This window comes from Odocoileus virginianus, unplaced genomic scaffold (assembly GCF_023699985.2).
Source record: "Odocoileus virginianus isolate 20LAN1187 ecotype Illinois unplaced genomic scaffold, Ovbor_1.2 Unplaced_Contig_14, whole genome shotgun sequence".
Classification (NCBI taxonomy): Eukaryota; Metazoa; Chordata; class Mammalia; order Artiodactyla; family Cervidae; genus Odocoileus; species Odocoileus virginianus.
Genome location: NW_027224331.1, coordinates 1123940 through 1145496, shown reverse-complemented (window position 1 = coordinate 1145496; position 21557 = coordinate 1123940). Strand labels below are relative to the sequence as shown.

The 21557-nt window shown below is 37.6% G+C and overlaps 1 protein-coding gene across 1 annotated transcript in view; it reads right to left on the bottom strand.

Moving 5' to 3' along the window:
* NUP133 (nucleoporin 133) overlaps positions 1-21557 on the bottom strand; it is a 55932-nt gene continuing 34375 nt past the window's right edge. The window contains exons 17-26 of the mRNA XM_070464082.1: positions 21116-21215; positions 20016-20267; positions 19227-19360; positions 16834-16992; positions 16083-16218; positions 13320-13438; positions 11841-11921; positions 10898-10962; positions 9167-9255; positions 1-3581 (exon numbers count right to left, since the gene is read on the bottom strand). Coding sequence (XP_070320183.1) covers positions 3445-3581; positions 9167-9255; positions 10898-10962; positions 11841-11921; positions 13320-13438; positions 16083-16218; positions 16834-16992; positions 19227-19360; positions 20016-20267; positions 21116-21215 — 1272 coding nt within the window. The 3' untranslated portion in view covers positions 1-3444. The remainder of the gene's footprint in view (positions 3582-9166; positions 9256-10897; positions 10963-11840; positions 11922-13319; positions 13439-16082; positions 16219-16833; positions 16993-19226; positions 19361-20015; positions 20268-21115; positions 21216-21557) is intronic.

Below are 21557 nucleotides of genomic sequence, written 5' to 3'. Positions count from 1 at the left end.
TGGAGTGCACATTTTTGTACAGAGATTTATTCCAGTATTTATTTAAAATGGTAAAAAATAAACAAATCAACCCAAGACCAATAACCCAGTGTTTTAAAACTGTTGAGAAGAGAGACAGAGATCTGTACAGCCATGTGGTAAAGTGTCAGGCAGTCATTAAAAAAAACGTATCTTGAGGAATATTGAAGACATGCATTCTTGAAGGGGGGAAAGTTAGTTCTCAGGTTAAAAGAATCTTAGATATTACAATGATTTGTGGCTCCAAAGGCTGTGGTACATAAAAAAAATATACAATATACCTGTGGTATAAATTTTCATGGAGGTGGGAGTGAAGGGAACAGAGTGACTAAAGAAAATTGTCTTAGAGTCTCCTTAGGAGGAATGATAATGAAAAAGAAGGTTGAGAAATACTGGACTAAAGATACATAGAACTGCTCATAGTCAGTCAGTTCAGTCGCTCAGTTGTGTCTGACTCTTTACGACCCCATGGACCACAGCACGCCAGACCTCCCTGTCCATCACCAACTCCTGGAGTTTACTCAAACTCATGTCCATTGAGTCGGTGATGCCATCCAACCATCTCATCCTCTGTCATCCCCTTCTTCTCCCACCTTCAATCTTTCCCAGCATCAGGGTCTTTTCAAATGAGTCAGCTCTTCACATCAGGTGGCCAAAGTATTGGAATTTCAGCTTCAGCATCAGTCCTTCCAATGAATATTTAGGACTGATTTCCTTTAGGATGGACTGGTTGGATCTCCTTGCAGTCCAAGGGACTCTCAAGAGTCTTCTCCAACACCACAGTTCAAAAGCATCAATTCTTCGGTGCTCAGCTTTCTTTATAGTCCAACTTTCATATCCATACATGACTACTGGAAAAACCATAGCCTTGATGAGATGGACCTTTGTTGGCAAAATAATGTCTCTGCTTTTTAGTATGCTGTCTTGGTTGGTCATAATACCTCACATCAAAATACATAGGTTATAAAATTGTGGTACATGTACAATCTAGGATATATTTCAAAATGGTAACTGAAGTTATTTCTAGCTAGTGGGATTACAGGGGTTTATTCTCCTCCATACATTTTTAAGAGGTTTCACATTTCCTACAATATTTTTTAACTTTCAGAATTACATAAGTCTATGTAAAAAATATACTTTGGTATTCAATGAGTTAAGTTTACATAAGAATATAGACAGCTGTTTTCTCTAGAAGTATTCCTTGAATAAACTGTCCAGGAAAAGGTAGGTGGACTACACTGATACTTCTGTAGTTATCAAATATGCCCATGCATGGGGAGAAAGACTAAGATCATCACAGTGTGGCTCTCCTCCAGGTCTAGTTACGTGGAGGACTGTGCCACACACCCTGATTCCCCGACAGCCCCTCAGTACTTGGAGGGTGATGGATGATTCAAGAAAAGTATGATTCAGACTCCAAAGATAAAAAGAAGCACAATCCAATTTCTAAAAAATTTTCTTCAAAAACAAAATCCCAAAACAAAGGGCATCAGTATCAGTTGCCTTCTACCTCACCAAGAATTCCAGCATGTCTCTGGCTGTGATTCTCAAATTCTGTCTTAATCCTTGACACATTCACAAATTCCTAAAACAGGAGAACACACAAGGCCTGCTCTTCACAATCAAACCCACAACCTTGTTGTTTGACTGGGGCCAAAAGCTGTGACTTTCTGAGTAGTGTTCAAAGACAGGAGCAAAGAAAACCTTTTCCAAGTCAGAACCATTTCAGTCTCCTTAATAAACATGCTCACCTTTGTAGTACTTTTATAATTTATCAACTATTCAGTTTGTAAAAGAATCGGTTATTTTCTGATGAAGACTATGTTGTGGAAATTTTTTAAAATTTAGAAGAAAAAAAGTACTCAATATCTTTAGGCTTTAATTACGCTATTACTGTTAAAATGTTTCTTTTTTAAAAGCCCCAATCATCTTAGAGCTATGGCCATCCCTAACAGACAGAGGTGGCAGAGCCTCTTTCTCTGCGAAAATGAGACAATCAGCCGTTACGCCATGAAAGCAGCACTTCACCCCGTGGTCAGAGGGCCAGGGTCACCGTCACTGCCTCCCCTCACACGGGGTAACTGGGTTTGTGGCACTCAAGGAGGCGGCACGGTCCTGGGTCCCCAGAGCACAGTGTCACATGACAGGATCTCACGGGTAAGAACTAAGTCCCTCTGAAACCAACATCCTTTAACACAAGAATCCAACCATTTCTTATGCCCTCTGACACCTCTCTTTCCCTGACCTCACGCTGCCCCACCACGGCAATGCAGGCAGAGGCCAGGGGCTGGGCGGGCCCTTCCTGCCCTCTGGTTAGCACTGCGAACGGCTCAGAGGCACCCTCTGCAGCCTGCAGTGGGGCCCGCATGAGGGCTGAGCTCTGCGAAGCCAGAACCGGACTCTCTGCACCACATTTAACTCCTGACCTTTTCGGCTGCTGGAGCAAGTTGTATAGTGAGCACTCAACTGGGCCAAAGCCTGAATACGCCAACAACTCCGTCTTTCTTTAAAGACAGATTAAAAACTGCACGATGGCATTGGCCAGGACAAAGAAGCTTTGAGAACAACTGCTTTTCAGTTAAATCAGTTGCCATATTAAGAAAATCTATAAAGGTTTCTATAAAGGTTCCACCCCTTACATTAGCTAGACAGACTGAGGTGAAGCTGGAATTCAGTGTAAATCATTCTGAAATGCATGAAGCTGACTGAATAGGTTGTGGTGGTTTAACTGCTAAGCCATGTCGGACGCTTTGCGACCTTACGGACTATAGCCCACCAGGCTCCTCTGTCCATAGGATTTCCCAGGCAAGAATACTAGAAGGCCACATGAATATGCTTTATTCACCAAAATATATTTATTAATATTCTATTATTCATGTGGAAAAAACTGACATTTCCCAATGAAGTAAAGTTATAAAGCTCACACTGAATTGCCCCACTTTGTCTGTTTCATAAGTTAGCAAATTGTGACACTTATCCCACTAGACATTCTGCTCCCAGCCCTAATCAAAATCAAAACAAAGATTCCAGACACTTTCCAGTATGTAACACCTAAGAGCCACAGCAATTTCAGACATGACTTAGTGCAATCTTGCTGTTTTTAGAGTTATAGAAGCTAAAGTCTAGAAGTGGTCTTTGCATACAAGAAGCTGGAACCAGGACCCTGGATGGAGTGAGATAAAAAGGAACGGTATTAGGTATGAAAACTGATAAACCTTGATGGAAAAGAAGAAGAAAAAAAATATCATGTAACTGAAAACCAAAACTATAGTCATACAACTATTTTGTAGTAGCTTACAAATAAAGTATAAAAATGTCAGAAATATGTGTTATAAAACTGTACAAACTTCTAGATGCTTAAGGTCCAAAGTTTTTATAAGGACACACTTATACAAATTTTCAGGAAAAACGACCATTTTTATAAAGTCACATTTGTCCCTGGACATAGTATTCATAATTGGCTTTCAAAACGAACTCAAAGTAAGGGCTGGACTTCAAACTTCCCAGCTGGTCAGCCTGCAGCAGCTCCTTCACCTCGGGGAGATACTCGCTGAGCTGAATGCCTAAAAACACAAACACAGAAAGTTGGTGTTTGTTTTTTTTTTTAATTTTCACATAATTCTCAAATGAATCAAGATGATGGATGATAGAAACACCTGTGCTTCTATTTAAAATATAACGTCACTCTGCTGTTGAAAAATACTCTGTTCTAAATTCCTTCCATCTGCCAAGCATACTCACAGGCCTGACAATATGACATTCTTCACTTAGTAGGGGCTACATGACTGTTCTACATATTCGGGCTACATGTTTAACTCTAGTGGTCAAAAGAGCCATCAAAACAGCCACTCCATTTAAAGTCTTTATAACAATCTGCAATATTTTCATTTTCCTCCATAGCTTAAGCCATTCCTTCAGGGTGGAAGTTTTAAGTTAATAATCACTTGAAAATAAGTATTTCAAGACCAAGCAAACAGTATTCTAAGCAGCTATACAGTAAAAGTAGTAGAAGGTATCAGTGAAAGATTGCTTATAAACCAGCTGCAAAATTTGCAAGACAGGAATCCTGAGTTATCAAGGAAGACAAAGTTATACCACATCTTCTTTAAAGACTTTCAGACATTTATCTGTCCCCCAGATCAAATGAATCCCCCCAGACCCACTGTTTTACCTGGATGGGTGGTCTCCCCACAGTCCAGAAATGCCTGACTGCAGAGGTGCTTATTTGAGAACTGGTTTTTAATGTTTTTTTCCTAGGGTGATTGGTTCACTTAATTTTTTAAAAATTAATTTCCAGTCAACTTTGGTAATATATATTTTCCTTGACTTTGATCAACTTTCTTTTGTATTTCAAGTTTATTTTTGAAAGACATAAAATTCTTTAAAAATTAAAAAAAGAAAAGAAAACAAGTATTTCCAACAATTCTGTATTCTCCTATTCAGGAAATAATCTAGTAGAACACTGCCATGAATGCTATCTGCAGCATCTCCTAACACACTGACAGTTTCTCTCTGAGACTGAGGTGGGGAAGCCATGCCTTCGTCAGTCCTCGATGGGGCTGGAAAGTCGATAAGCATCTGTCTAGTTACACAACAGTATATACATTTTCTCATTTGATAAATAAAGGAAATTGGAGAAAACATTTTAAATTAATAAGGTAACATTTTATAACCTGTCATATTACAAGCTTCTCAAAATCAAATACTGTTTCTTTTTAACATCATCTAAGTGCATAGCACCATTTCTGGTACTTAGTTATTATACAATAAAAATCTTATAATAAATGTTATGAGACTTAATCTGCAATATTTATCATTCATTACAATCAACACACTTTCAAAAAGACTTTTTCTCTGCGAAACAGTATTACACTTGTGAAAATATCAATTTCCTAAAGACCAATTCTCTTAAAAACTTAGGACCCCACTCTACATGGGAAGTATTCATTGGCTCTAGGTGATGGCCACGAGGTTAATATTTCAGTCTAGTGGAGCAAATCTTTGGATTTTTAAGAGAAGTCAGAAAACAAGACATTTTAAAAATTTATTTATTTCAATTGGAGGCTAATTACTTTACAATATTGTAGTGGTTTTTGCCATACATTGACATGAATCAGCCATGGTGTACCATGTGTTCCCCATCCTGAACCCCCCTCCCACCTCCCTCCCCACCCCATCCCTCTGGGTCATCCCAGTGCACCAGCCCTGAGCACCCTGTCTCATGCATCGAACCTGGACTGGTGATCTGTTTCACATATGATAATATACATGTTTCAATGCTATTCTCTCAAATCATCCTACCCTCTCCTTCTCCCACAGAGTCCAAAAGTCTGTTCTTTGCATCTGTGTCTCTTTTGCTGTCTCGCAACAGGGTCATTGTTACCATCTTTCTAAATTCCATGTATATGCACTAGTATACTGTATTGGTGTTTTTCTGACTTACTTCACTCTGTATAATAGGCTCCAGTTTCATCCACCTCATTAGAACTGATTCAAATGCATTCTTTTTAATAGTTGAGTAATATTCCATTGTGTATATGTACCAAAGCTTCCTTATCCACTCGTCTGCTGATGGATATCTAGGTTGCTTCCATGTCCTAGCTGTTATAAACAGTGCTGCAATGAACATTGGGGTACACATGTGTCTCTTTCAATTCTGGTTTCCTTGGTGTGTATGCCCAGAAGTGGGATTGCTGGGTCATATGGCAGTTCTATTTTCAGTTTTCTGAGAATCTCCACACTGTTCTCCATGGTGGCTGTACTAGTTTGCATTCCCACCAACAGTGTAAGAGGGTTCCCTTTTCTCCACACCCTCTCCAGCATTCTGTAGACTTTTTGATAGCAGCCATTCTGACCAGCATGAGATGGTACCTCATTGTGGTTTTGATTTGCATTTCTCTGATAATGAGTGATTTTGAGCATCTTTTCATGTGTTTGTTAGCCATCTGTATGTCTTCTTTGGAGAAATGTCTGTTTAGTTCTTTGGCCCATTTTTTGATTGGGTCATTTATTTTTCTGGTATTGAGCTGCATGAGCTGCTTGTATATTTTTGAGATTAATTCTTTGTCAGTTGCTTCATTTGCTATTATTTTCTCCCATTCTGAAGGCTGTCTTTTCACCTTGCTTATAGTTTCCTTCGTTGTGCAAAAGCTTTTAAGTTTAATTAGGTCCCATTTGTTTATTTTTGCTTTTATTTCCAATATTCTGGGAGGTGGGTCATAGAGGATCCTGCTGTGATTTATGTCGGGAGAGAGTTTTGCCTATGTTCTCCTCTAGGAGTTTAACAGTTTCTGGTCTTATGTTTAGATCTTTAATCTGTTTTGAGTTTATTTTTGTGTATGGTGTTAGAAAGTGTTCTAGTTTCATTCTTTTACAAGTGGTTGACCAGTTTTCCCAGCACCACTTGTTAAAGAGATTGTCTTTTCTCCATTGTATATTCTTGCCTCCTTTGTCGAAGATAAGGTGTCCATAGGTGAGTGGATTTATCCCTGGGCTTTCTATTTTGTTCCATTGATCTGTATTTCTGTCTTTGTGCCAGTACCATACTGTCTTGATGACTGTAGCTTTGTAGTATATCCTGAAGTCAGGCAGGTTGATTCTTCCAGTTCCATTCTTCTTTCTCAAGATTGCTTTGGCTATTTGAGGTTTTTTGTATTTCCATACAAATTGTGAAATTATTTGTTCTAGTTCTCTGAAAAATACCATTGGTAGCTTGATAGGGATTGCATTGAATCTATAGATTGCTTTGGGTAGTATACTCATTTTCACTATATTGATTCTTCTGATCCATGAACATGGTATATTTCTCCATCTATTTGTGTCATCTTTGATTTCTTTCATCAGTGTTTTATAGTTTTCTATATATAGGTCTTTTGTTTCTTTAGGTAGATTTATTCCTAAGTATTTTATTCTTTTCATTGCAATGGTGAATGGAATTGTTTCCTTAATTTCTCTTTCTGTTCTCTCATAGAAAATAAGACTTTTGTAAGAAATCTTCTCAATTATTAAATGCCAGAGACTAATTAGGAAAAAAAATTAAATTCCATGCAATGACACGCATTTTTTTTTCTCTATGGCAACCTACTCCAGTACTCTTGCCTGGAAAATCCCACGGATGGAGCAGCCTGGCAGGGTCCATGGGGTCGTAAAGAACTGAATATGACTGAGTGACTTCACTCACTGTAATATACTTTAAAACTGAAAAGCATATTAAGGAAGCATATAAATATTTTTTAAAAAAACACATAAAAACTGAATAGCTCCAGGTGGGTAACTTAAACGTATCTACAGCCTAAATTCATCCCACAAGCTGAAGGAGTTGTTAGGCTGCCCAAGTCTATGAAATATAATGGAAGCTATCTATATCTACCTTCAGAATCTGCCCTTTAAAAACATTTACTCTTATAAATGTAAATAATATGGAAGTCATATTATTAAAAAGATTCCAAAGATAAATGCTTTCTGCTTGGTATTGGTTTTTATATATATAATATTATAAATATATATTATTAATATATATTACATCATTATGTAATACATATAATAGTTTCCACTTGGTTTTGTCCTTTGGTCAAAACTTAATAATCCTTTTTGTAAAATTATGGGTTTCTGTTCGTTTTCCATCTACGATATACAATCTAAAGATAGTAGAAACTGCAAGGTGAACTTTAAATAGTACCATACACTTAATTAGCTGCAATTCGGTTCAGTGGCACCATTACAAGAACTAACTTCATGGAAAGCATCAGATCTGGATCCAATGAATCTCTTCAACAGCACAAAGAAATCAACCATATCCAGTTATTTCTTCAATTCCAAATATAGAAAAAAGAAAGCTTAGGAGATATATTTTAATGGTCTGAATTTCAAATATTTTTAAGCAAAAGATATTTTCTTTTGTTATCTCCATTATTTCACTTAAAATTTTTATTTTTTGACAATGAAATGGCTTAACTGCCTTTGTGTTATTTATTCATGTTTGAAAATAAAAGTGTTCATTAAACCTACTGTCAATGTGGGATAGTCAAGAGTCTATTTTTCATAAATCAACCTCCAGGTCAGTACTGAGGTTAACAGTTCGATCCGGAGTAAAACTTATGGCATGTAAGCACCAAGAGTTTGCTGCTCTTTCACCTCACTCACATGTTGGCTGGTGTGGTGAGCTCCACGGTTCTCCTCTGAGGCCCTCGTCATTTCAGTTAAACCAGGGATTCTCAAGCAGAGGACCACAGCATGGAATCTACTATAGAAGAACTGCAAATGTGAATCTGTAAAATAATTCTAGCCTTTCAAAGAACAACAGTTTAATGAGTGATTACTATGTACCAGGCACTGGGGTGGGCATGTCTTATACAGATCAAATAATGTGTCCTGCAGATGTAGGTATGGAACATTTCCAACTGTATGTAAATGTCAGCATTGTGAATAAAATTCACATCCATCTAGAAGGGCTGCTGAGTTTACAATAGTTTCTGTCACTGTGTACTTTTTTCCAGGTGGTTTTAAAGAGAGTGTCCTTATATCTTAAAAGATTGGTAAATACTACGTTAGCCTATTTTGCACATTGCCTGGATTTAACATCATCTGTTTTGATTTAATAATTCTATAATAAATGAGCCATACTTGTCTGTGTGTATAAAATGCACAAAATCTCTCACCTCTAGTCTTTCTCCGTATATTAGTTAAATGAAAGGAAGTAAAAGTTAAGTGTCCTCTACTTCATCTCCCTTCATAACAAACATTTAACCATAAAAGCCTCTTTACTTATTTGGATCTTGATCAGGAAACAGAAGTTTATTCTCTGTCTCAGGTACAAAACATATTCCCTTCTTGTTTCCTTTTATTTTGTCCTTAAAACTAATTTTAATATCCAAAATAAATTGGCAGAATATTTTGTGGTTTGTTCTCAAGCATGGAGTTTAGTGTGGGACACACCAAAAAAATTGCATTTCAGATTTTCAACCTTCACAAGAGTTAACTGGCCAAGCAGATGGCAACTCTACCATGACACAGCTCCCTCCCTTTATTTTAAACATATCTAAGTACAATACCATTTAATTTTAACCTTCTGGTATTTGATACCTGGGAAAATCTCCATTATTATAAGACTTCAAGCCACTGTAATTTCCAATATTAACCAACCACTTACCATCTTTTAAAAGTTTCTGTAAGATTTTCACAAATATACTGTCTTTAGATACTTCAATTGGATCATCTTTACCATCTGAACTGGACCAGCTAGAAGACAAAACCACTGTGAGGAGAAAATGAAACCACGGCCATAATCTGAAATAAATGACTTGTTTGCTGTTGTGGATTTGTTTTGATATTTGTAGTGGCTTCCCTGGTGACTTAGAGGTAAAGAATCTGCCTCCAGTGCAGGATACTTTGGTTCAGTCCCTGGGTTGGGAAGATCCCCTGGAGAAGGAAATGGCAACCCACTCCAGTATTCTTGCCTGGGAAATCCCATGGACAGAGGAGCCTGGTGGTGGGCTACAGTCCATGGGGTTGCAAAAGAGTCAGACACAACTTAGCAACTAAACAACAACAACAAACAACAGGGGGTAAAGAATCTTGAATTTTGTGACACTATTGAAAATTGCTTCAAATTAGATATAACCAGTCTCTAGATATACCCAGTCTCTATATTAGATATAAGATGCTACAGTCAGGTAGCATGTATTTAATGTCCAAACCAAGTAGTAAGGTATTTTTCCCAAGAAAATTTTGTAAGTAAGTAACAAACCTAGTAATGACCCCAAAGTATGACTTTTCAGAGCACAGGCAATAGTTTAAATGTAGTTTAAATATATTATAATATATTGTTTTCTATAAAATGGCAAGCAGTGTCTGATGTAACCTAAACTTTCTTTATCTGGTTGAGACTATCTGCCGCTGAAATACAAACCCACAGAACCATGCTCTGTAGTAATCATTGGCTACATCCCTCACACTTTGAAGCCAAGACGAGGAATTCCAGTCAAATGACATAGTAAGCGTTTTACAACTGGGAAGGAGAACCCAACAGGCAGAGCTAGATGCTTCAGAGGATGACCTCCAAAACCATATCTGACAACAATTTAAACTATCTATGAGTGATCACAGGAAGAAATGCTTTAGTAAAAACAGTTCCACTGCAATTTCTCAAAGCCACAAGAAAAAGGAAAATTGAGTAGAGAAGGCCTTTAGCACTCAAGTCATGCTCTCTTTAAAATTCTTTTCTGGGCCAAAAATTTTTTTTAAAAAAGTATGGACTTCCCCTGGTGGTCCAGTAGTTAAAATTCCACACTTTCATTGCAGGGAGCGTGGGTTCGAGTCCTGCTTGGGGAACTAAGATGCTGTATCCTGTGCAGTGTGGCCAAAACTTTAAAAAAAATTCTTTCCCTGGGAAAAATCCATCTCTACAACTGATTATTCTCAGTCTCTCTTTGCCAATGAATCTTACCACCACCATTCCAGTGGACAGAACACCTTCTCTGCAGGGAGATTACAGTGAAAAAGAGGTCTCAGTAACTTAGAAGACAATATTGATTCTCAAACTGTACTAATCTCTTATTAAAAAAAAAAGTAGCCTCAAGTCTTCCTATGAAGAACTAGCCCAACTTTTGAGAAAATAAGGAACATATCTATTTCTGTGCAAATTGACAGTGCAAAATTTAAAATCAAAAGTAGAGAATCATTACTCCAGTGGTCTTAAATCCTTAAGCAATTCCTTAATTACTGAATAAAAAAATTAGAATTGCTAATGAAACTATTAACATTTTCATAATATATGTTACAATACAGTTAGGTTACAAAATGATTTGATGCATGATATCATAATTTTCCTAAAGAGTCCTTTCCCAAAATCATGTCTTAGATTCACACTATGGGAACTTACTTATCTCTCTGAAGAGCTTTGCAAAGGATTTCCAGTTTTAGATCATTTATATTTACATCTTCCTCCTTCACAGCAAAACAAAAAAAAATCCTCATTAAGTCCTGATTTTAGAAAATACATGCTTAAATTTTAGTTATGTCAGCTCCTAATACTATATAAATATTATTAAGCTTTACTTTATAATTTTAAGAGTTTCCCTGGTAGCTCAGCTGGTAAAGAATTGCCTGCAATTCAGGATATCCCAGTTTGATACCTGGGTCAGGAAGATCCCTGGGAGAAGGGAACAGCTACTCACTGCACTATTCTTGCCCAAAGAATTCCATGGACAGAGGAGCCTGGCAAATTTCCCTTTCTGTAAGATGTTAAAGCTGACTCCTGAGAGTAAGACTATCAATAATTTTATGTGACATTGTTTCCAATTATTCTGAGATAACCTGATTTTATCAGGAAGCAGGAGAGAGTCAAGATTTTAAACAGAGTAACATAAAAATCAACATATTATGTCTTTATAATCTACCAAACTACTCCCAGCTGCAGGGCTGACTATTTACCCTACAAAATTATCATTACAATCTTTTTTTTCAAAGCAGGCTGAGAAACAAGCTTCTCTTAGGGTGACTACTATGAAGAATAAATTGACAAAGCAGCCTATCAGTTTGAGAAACTAACAATGATTCATGAAATACAAGAGAAAAAAATGTCAGGACCTTGAAAAGCAGTTTTTATTTTTGCAGAGAAAAAGATACCTGGAAATGTGTGAGAATTATCAGGCGGTGAGCTCTTTTGACAGCTTTTCTAAAGACTTTTATGTACTCCAAGAGTTACAGGTAGCTGAACCAGGTAGTCTTTTAAAATTAAGACATTTTCAAGATGTACTTAGTTCTTCAGAAAACTATACACAAATTGTGATTCTTACCTGAGATTATCAAGTGACTTTACATACCTCATCAATATATTCCAGCAAGTCCAAAGCCTTCTTGAAATCATACTCATTAGCTCTTCTGTTTTCTTCACAGATATACAGCTGTAGCAAGTTAAAACAAAGGGAGAATTATTGTAACTCATTCTATAAACAAGACTAGAGAGATTTACAGAGAAGTTACCACATTTACAGGTATCTTTATAGAAAAGAACAGTGGCACATTTGGAAATTAAACTCCATCTACCTCACAACAAACTGTCTTTTAAAATACACCTATGTTTATTCAGTAATTAACTTGTATAAGTTGGTGTATATATAGCTTTAAAATATCAGTAAATTGCTCTTGCATTTTTAAAGTTGGCAATAATGCTTTTGAAATGTTCTCATTCAATAGTTTTTTGAACACTGAGACTGATGAGAAAGCATGAAGTTGGTCCACAGTTTACTCAGAAGACAAGAAAACACACCAACATGTTACCAACAGTTATCCCTGGCTAGTTAGATCACAGCTAACTATACAATCACTAATGTCCTGTTCACGTTATAAATTTCCTACTAATAACACTGCTTTTTAAAATACTGCACAAAATTCTTTAACAGCAAAGACAATATTCAAACCATTTCAGAAAAAAAGCTACCCACTTGTTGTCATTGTGTTACAACACTTTGAACAATATTTTATTTGTTTCTGAACCTCTTTTCTTCCCCAGTGTCAATATCTTTGAAATTGGGATGCAGTACTAAAATTGATAATGTATCAGAGTAAAGTTGGTAGAACTTTTTCCATCTTAACAGTATATAAAACAATGGTGTAACAGGCAACAGTTCCTCAGGTTTTTAAATCAGATATGTTCTTATCAGGAGAAGTTGCTGTGAGCTCAATGTGAGCTCAATAGGAAATCTGTTATTAATACTAACAATGGCTAAAATACCAAAGTTTTTGAATTGCCTGCTTCCTTAGTAACATAATTAGCGTAAACTCAAGGTGACTGTAAGACACTGCTCTTACATTTGAAATACTTTCTTGAAAGGAAAAGAGAGAACAACTAAGGGTGCAGCTATATGCAATAAAACTGCCTTATTCTGGGCTGCAGCCCCTAATCTAGCTACGTCCTCAGGAGCCTGCTATGCTGCAGAGCAATGATGCAGATGGCACTTAGAAGCTGTGCAAATCCAGTTCCTAAAACCATCTTTCTTTTAAAGAACAGGAACTATGTCTTCATACACATCGGTCTTGTGCTAGAAAAGCACAATGGAAGCAACGTCTTCTGGCCACCTGGATAAGCATCTTGAAGGACAGACAGAGAGCTGCTGGGGCTGGTCCTCCGCCTTCTGCTAACTGGCACCCTGCTCCTAAGCATCTCTGACGCCTGACTCCAGAGAACAGTGACCAGGAAAACAGGAAATGGAGATGTCTACTCTGAGAGACTGTACTAAGGGGCCACGGAAACACAGGCTGCTCTGAGACTAAGACGGTGTGGGCATGTGAAAAGCTCATACGGCAATGAGTTGCGATGCGGTCAGCACAGGCATGGCACTGAGACTCAGCTGTTTCTCGGCTAGCAGCTGTTCAGGCAGTGTCTCCTGGTGCAGCAGAAAGCGCTCTTGCTCAGCCATTTCTAGAAGACAACACAGGGAGAGGTATGAACATTCACTTTTGCTCTGTCATCAACAAACATAAATTTAAAAAGAAAAAGGAACAGCTCTGAAGGTAATCCCATCACTATTCAACAATCTGAGAATGTTATTAATTCTGCTTATTCTTGATTCCCAACTATGTTACAAATACTCATGGTCTTATCCAAGTCATATGGATTGTCCCAGTAACCAGAAATATCAGGGAGAGAAGAGCTAAGAAAACAAACCTGATTGAAGCGACTGTAGAGCAGATGGCAATTTCAGAGATAGAAGCCCCCCAAATCTGAAGTGTCTGTTTTAAGGTCACCCTGAAAGTACTTCTTTTTACCTTATGAGAGTGTCTCGAATAATCTCGTTCACTAAAGGACATGATGAGAACTTTCCAGGAAAACACCACCCAGAGGATTGCACCAATCCTATTACCCAGCAATGGTTATTTATCTCCATATGATGAGGTAACAGGGCCTTGGGTCTGCATAAACCATCATGACCTGGCTTCACCCATGAGAACAAGCTGGGTTGCAGGAAAAAAGGGCTGAGAACTGTTTGCTAACAGCAGTTACAACAAAATGGAACGACTAAAGCACAGATATGCTCATTTAAATACTGGCATCATTCCATATGATCCCAATCTTGTAAAAACTAAATGGAATTGTTTTGTGCAATTTCCATACCTAAGAAAACAGACTGGAAGGATACAGAAAAAAGTAACAGTAGTTATCTCTAGGGTAGAGGGATTATATTATTCTATTATTTTCTTATTGTTATTTTTCTATACTTTACAAATTTCCATAAGGAAATTTTTATATAACCAATATAAAGTTACCTTTTAAAAATCTATTCCCTTCAACTAGACATAATATGATAATAGTCTGCAGGAAATTATTGAGGCTTTAAAATACTCTCATTGTACTAAGAAAGCGAAAGCTAAGAAGAAGCAATCAGATGCAAAACAATAGCCAGATGTAAGCGGGAAAAACAGAAGCAAAACCTTGTGTTAAAATGTTTTGACTAGGGACTTCCCTGCTGGTCCAGGGGTTGGGAGTCCACCTGCAGGGGACATGGGTTTGATCCTTGGTCCAGGATTCTACACGCTGCAGCCCGTGCACCACGAGTGCTAGAACCTGCATACCCTAGAGCCCGTACTTCACAACAAGAGATGCTTCCATAATGAGGAGCCTGGGCACGGCAATTAGAGAGTAGCTCCCACTCACTGCAACGAGAGGAAGCTTGCATGCAACAACAAAGACCCAACACAGCCAAAAATAATAAAAATAAATTAAAAAAAATTTTTTTTACTATTTTGATTAACATGCTCTCTCTCTGACGGACAGGTTAAAATATGGCTCCCCCTGGAGACTACTAACCGGCCTTGCAAAACATATACACACTTCTCTGGAACAACAGGCACTATTAGCATTTAAAAATAAAAGACAGTGAAAAATAATTTCAGTAATAAAAGTTAAATGCTAATCCTATGATTTGAGTACTCAATTTTACAAAAAGTAGAACATTTTTCTCAAGGAACACCCAGTGTCTCTGATTGTTAGAACTACGCATTTTGTAGTGTACCCTGGGTCACTACTATGGGCTTCCCTCATAGCTCAGTTGGTAAAGAACCTGCCTGCAATGAGCGAGACCTGGGTTCAATCCCTGGGTTGGGAAAATCCCCTGGAAAATGGAACGGCTACCCACTCCAGTATTCTGGCCTGGAGAATTCCATGGACTCTATAGTCCACGGGGTCGCAAAGAGTCGACACAACTGAGCAACTTTCACTTTCTTTCCGGGTCACAAAGCTAGTCAGTTGGAAAAAACATGTAAAACAAGATTGGTCTAATTTCTGTCCAGATTCCTTCCACTACATCTACTCCTTGGAGGAAGAAAGTAACAGCAGTGGAATGTGAACCCAGACCCCAGACAGACTACTGTCGCCAATACCCCTATTTACATAGACTTCACCCTGAACCACATGGCAAGACACCTCCCCGAAGTATGGGATTAGGTATATTCACGCTATCTGGGGCGATACTGCTATTAGGACTTTTCAGGGGACAGCCAAGAAATACATTCAGAGAACAACCATGACTCCATGTGATACATAAAATTCAAATGCAATAACACAGGGTTCTTCCTCATCTTCCTTCTATATTTATACCTCCATTCCCTTTGGTTCTCAAAAATAATATTCTCAATCATTTTCTCAGTCTACAAAATACAGACTGTGAAACAGAGTAGTTTCACTACTATGACCTCAATAATTTTTGAATTCTGAAATCAACGGCTTCAGAATTACCACCACCTACAGCAAACCCACTGAAGAAACGTCATGTTTCTTGGCATGGCCGTTCGTTCTTAGCATGTGATTTGCTAAGCGTGTAATCAGAGTACTCTGTCCAAATCATTTGAATTTATTCTTTAGGAATTCTTATTTAAAGCACAAACTACTTTTCTATAAAAAGAGAATCCTAATTATATAACTGAATAATTGTCTAAGAACAGTGAATAGAAAGGGGATGGCTCCTGTCTCTAGAGGATCCCATTAACTGATAACAGGAATGCATTCTAAGATTACACTGACAGCATGACTGACTTGTACATCTTCTTGTTTAAATACTGCCTTTTACCTTCAATTTTTTCTTGCAGTGTATCTTCTGAAAAGTCTGAAGCTAATGCCGCCAATTTACTCAAGCCAAGAAGGGTTTTTTTCTTTGCAAAGTAACGAGTTTCCCTATTTGCCAAACCCAGAAGTGTTGCATGAGCCTACAATAACAAAATATGAAAATTGTGGTAAAATTCTCGGTATTAATTCAAGTTAAAATAATGATTAAGTAAAACCCAAACTTGGTTTCCCCCCCTCAAGCTATATCAATGAAAGATCAAGTCACTATTAGCAAAACTTAAAACAGATCAGCAGCATACTTTGAGAGTAATTACACAATGAAATATCAGCCACTCACACTAGTCACTGGGAAAAGAGACATGTATAAAACGTTTGCTCTATAATAATTATATGTTCACTACAACATCTTTTCAACGAGAAACTTGAATTTATTTAATGTTTTTACTGATAATTTGAACATTTCTATTATAAGAAAATACTCATTACAAAAAACGGCCAATGACTGCTATTTATGTGTTGAAGTTTTGTGCTTTATTTTATTGTAATAACAGTCAAATTAGAATAGGCTCCATTTCTTTTAACTGAGATATAACAAGTAACGGCAATACCATCATAAATGAAAAATACTTTTATCAAATTATGTGAGAGAAAGATACACATTTTAAAAAAATCTGTAGTATTTAACTCCAAAAAATCACTAGCTACAAACTAAATAAAAAATCACCTAAATCTGATCCATACAGCTGAAACCTTACCTTTTCTAATTCTTGGCTGTTAATTTCGTGTAACCAGCTGAGATGTTCATGAGCTTGTAAAAAATTTGCCAACTGTCCATGCTGAGAAATGGGCTGAGATAATAATTTGCCTCGCTTTCCTTTCTCCAGATACCAACGGAAGAGAAAGTCTGAAAAATTCTGTAAAGAACAAAGCAAGAATCCAACAGTATTTAGTAATACAGTTTCAAAAAACACATTTCTGATGAAAAAGCATTAAGTTTTTTCCCAAAGGTCTTAGACTCCAGCATGGAAATCCTGTTTTTAAACACCAAGTTCCTAATTGTAGGGTCCTCAAATGACTTCATCTGACAAAGGAGGACATTCAGATTCAGAATGGGGATCTTGCTAAATATCACCCAGAATCTAGATGTGCTCTGTCCAATATGGTAGTCAGTGCTCACATGCAGCTGTTTAAACTTGATCTAAAATGCAAAAATCAATTCCTCAGAGACATCAGTCACATTTCAAGTACTCAAAAGGCCATCTGTGGCCGGAGACTCCCATTTTGGACCGCACACATGAACAAGATCTCATTACCAGGAAGGTCTACTGGACACTGCTGGGACTCCATCCTTCCAGGATGAAAGATTCCAGGGTAGAACTGTGTGCCAGGCATTGATGTGACTGGCATGATAAATCAGAATTTAGCAAGGCTCCAACTGCCCAGGCAATTTCCCTTCCAGGGCATTTGCTGGATCTGGTAGTAGAGTAAGAGGTTGGGCTGGAAAGGAAGACAAGTGTCCTGCAGGCTCACACATTACTTATGAGATGCTTCCACAAAAGGGGGAATTCTACAACGAACCACCAGTCCCATTAGACATTTGAAACCAATTAATTCATTGGAATGGATGAATGTAACAGAGGCAGCAATCAAGCCCTGGCCTACCTCTATTCTTGATGAATTGAGTGATCTGCCTTTCATTTTATCTGCCTTCCAGGGGGAAAAACCAGTACTAATTTTCATCTTTATGGTTCACATACACAAAGTCCAAAATACAACTTAAAAATTGTTAGATATAGGAAGCAGAAAAATATGAATATGTAGATAACAGAAGCAAACTTAAGAACGATCATTTTGGAATTAGCACAAAAGGACTTTAACTAGTAAACAAATTTTTTTTTTAAAAAGTAAAAGAAACAAAGTAGAATGCATGGAAAATGTCAACAGAGAATAAGAATCCTTAAAAAGAATACAAATTATGATAAGCACAAAGTACTTACTTTAGCACTATTATGAAATACAAGATAAGTTAGGTCCAGAAATCAGGTAGTGATCAAATAAGTTATATCCAGTCTACGAAATACTATAACACCATTTAAAATGTGGTTGTGTGATATTCAATGATATGGACAAATGTCTGTTTTGTATTAAGTGAAATAAGCAGTTAATAAAACATGCTTCACAGATTAAAAAGACTATAAACCAAATGTTTAAAAAAGATTTCTCTCTGGTGGCAGAATTATGAATGATTTTTTATCTTCTTTTTTCTTTATGGTGGTTTCCTGAATTTTATACAATGTTATGTTTATAAAAAATCAGTTTTTACATAAAGATCAACTGGCTAAATAAACTGGCTTTAAGGAACAACTTAAATTTATATAGTGTCATAATGGGAACTTAAAAAAAATATATTAGAAATTTAAAGAAAAAGGAAGCATGATGTCAAAGAAGGAAAACAAGAGTCTTAGGTAAACAGGAATTTGAGCTCTCTTAACAGTAGCATCCTATGCTCCCAAGATCGTCCATTCAAACTGTGGAACTCTACCAATACTACTACACCTAAGTACTTTGAAAATATAAAAATAGAAATAAAAGTCTTGACATATTTTTCAAAGGTCAAAGAATCCTTCTGTAATATTTATATATAAAAAATTGTCTGACAATTTACAAAGAAACATAATGTACAAATTAGTATCCAGTAAACTGCAAAAGGACTGCATCACCTTCCAAAAACTCCAAGTAAGAACTTCCCTGGTGGTACTATGGATGAGAATCTGCCTGCCAGTGCAGGGGGTATGGGTTCGATCTCTTGATTTGTGAAGATTCCACATGCCATGAATCAACTAAGCCCAAGTGTCACAACTGAGCCTGTGCTCTAGGGCCCAAAACCTGCAACTACTGAAGCCCGTGTGCCTAGGGTCTGTGCTCTGCGAGAAGAGAAGCCACTGCAAGGAGACACCACAGGCTGCAACCAAGAGTAGCTCCCACTCACTGCAGCTGGAGAAAGCCTGTATGCAGCAACCGAGACCCAGTGCAACCAAAAATAAATAATTAATAAAATTACACATATTAAAAAAAAAAAAACTAAGTAAGATGTAAAATGGTAAAGCCTTCTTACAGGATCCACTGCCTATACCCCTGTGCTCATTACCTGATCAGCAAACTGGGTCATGTAGCGCTGCAGTCTGGTCTGGTTGTCAGTCTGCTCACACATTTGTACCAAGATATCAAAGTCACAGTATTTTTCTGCCAATGAAGCAGCCCATGGGTACTGGCCTAGTGTGACTGTGGGAATGAAAACAGATGGAAAAAAAATCCTGTTAGCGAAAACTTAGTACGTAATAAAAAATAATATTCCTTGAAATTTTGCCTTTATTCCTGTTACATACTAAAAGTAATTAATGGAAAGCTTTCTAGTTACTGGCACTTAGTTTCATAATCCATATAAACTCATTAAAGATGTATATTCAGCCCTTCCTTCGTCACTGCCCACCTAAGATGCTACTCCCCTGCTTCACGGAGCAAGACAAGCTCCTCCTCTGAGTCTTGGCTGGGACAGTCTGGCTGCATCCTCTGCTGCAGCCTCATCACCCACCCACACCCTCGAATGGCCCTCATCTGCTCTGCCCCGTGGTCGAGCCATCCCTATGAAGGTCTCAGACCGTAACAAGTTCTTTGAGGGCAGTCTCCACACACGGATAATTTACTCCTTTGTAAATCATCTTCAGCATTGTGTAGGATACTTTTACCAGGAAGTAATGACAATAAGGCCGAAGAGATGAACACAGAAAGCCATACATATGAAGAGTTGCTTAAGTTCTGACCTACAACTGGGTTAACAATGTTGTATTGAAAACCACTGCCTGAATGATCTGACTCCTCCATTCATTCTGTAGACTCAAAGACCCACAGCCCTCACTATTAAATATCATGCACTTACGAAGCGGAGATAAGAGATCTGATCTTTTCTGTAGATATTCCATTTCCAGATTGCTATATCTTTCTTGATCATTGGATTTGTCCACAGACTTGAGCTGAGAAACATAACCATCCAGGAAGCCATCAATCAGTGCTACTAAATGCTCTGTTAGAACGTTTCGGAGGTTGCTGTCTGCCTGAGGATAAACCATCTTCAGGACAGTCCTATGCTGGCGCACTATTGCTGTTCGGATGCCAGCAGGACCGCTGGTTGCTGTGAAATCACACAAAATAAAAGGACAAGTAAGGGTTCCATAATGGCTACAGAGAAGACCAACTGCCTAAAAATTACATCCTGTCACCTTTGATAGAAAAAGAAATCAAACAGGGGGTCAGTAAACACTTGTCTATGTACTGCTCAAAACCATCTTCTCTATGGAGGCGGCCTCGGCAAAGTCAAGTAAACCTGACTCTTCTTCCTTCTAAATTCCTTTAAAGCTACTCCACTTACTTCTGTGTGTTAAATCAACATAAAATATAGTCACTACTTTCAGGGCCTGCTTCTATGAATAACTATACATACTAAAACCTAGTAGATGCACAAGTATCAGTTAAAAAATTAAGCTATAGAGACAGCTGCAAATTATTTCAAAGGAATAAAGTGATTTTTTATAAGAACTGCTCATTTTGGAGATGTCACATATTATTTTTTATTTCACTTACAAACTTGTACTAGGAGAATAATATGACTTCCTAAAATAACAGACCATTAGAAATATATTTTGGGACATCCTAGTGGTTAAGAATTCACCTGCTAAAGCAGGGACACAGGTTCAATTCCTGGTCTAGGAAGATTCCACATGCCACAGAGCAACAGCCCACGTGCCACTACCACTAAGCCCACATGAGGCAGCTGCTGAAGCCTGTGCGCCTAGAGCCCGTGCTCCACAACAGGAGAAGCCAGTAAACAGCAATGGGGAGCTCTGCTCGCCACAACCGAGAAGAGCCCTGTGTCCTTGTGTGCAACAAAGAACCAGTGCAACCAAAAAAAAAAGAAAAACATATATAAACTGAACAACTGCTAATGAATCCGAAAACTGGGATCAGTGCTTGCAATCTCACCTGTCCATGGAACATACTCAGGTTCTTTATCCCCTGGCTCTTCTCTTTTATACAAGGAGTTTCTATTTTGTCGATAGTGACTAGCAGCTTGCAGCATGTCCTGGAAAATGAAATGTATTATCACATGCAGGAAATGAGGGATCCCAGGATCTCTGAGATTATCTGAAACATCAACTTGTATTATTACAAAACATTACTCAGCACAGGCCTGTAGGATTACTTTTTGATTCTTTCTGCATTTGAAATTTGTTTTACTCCACAATCTAACTTCAATTATAGAAAATTATGGTAACCAAAGTAGGAAAATCATCACCATAATGTCCATGAGGTAAAATTAAATGGAATGTTTTAAGTAAGCTTTTGAGTAATTAAAAAAGAGAAACTTATTTGCTGTTGCTCAGCTGCTAAGTGGTGTCTGACAATTATTTAGATAATTACAATA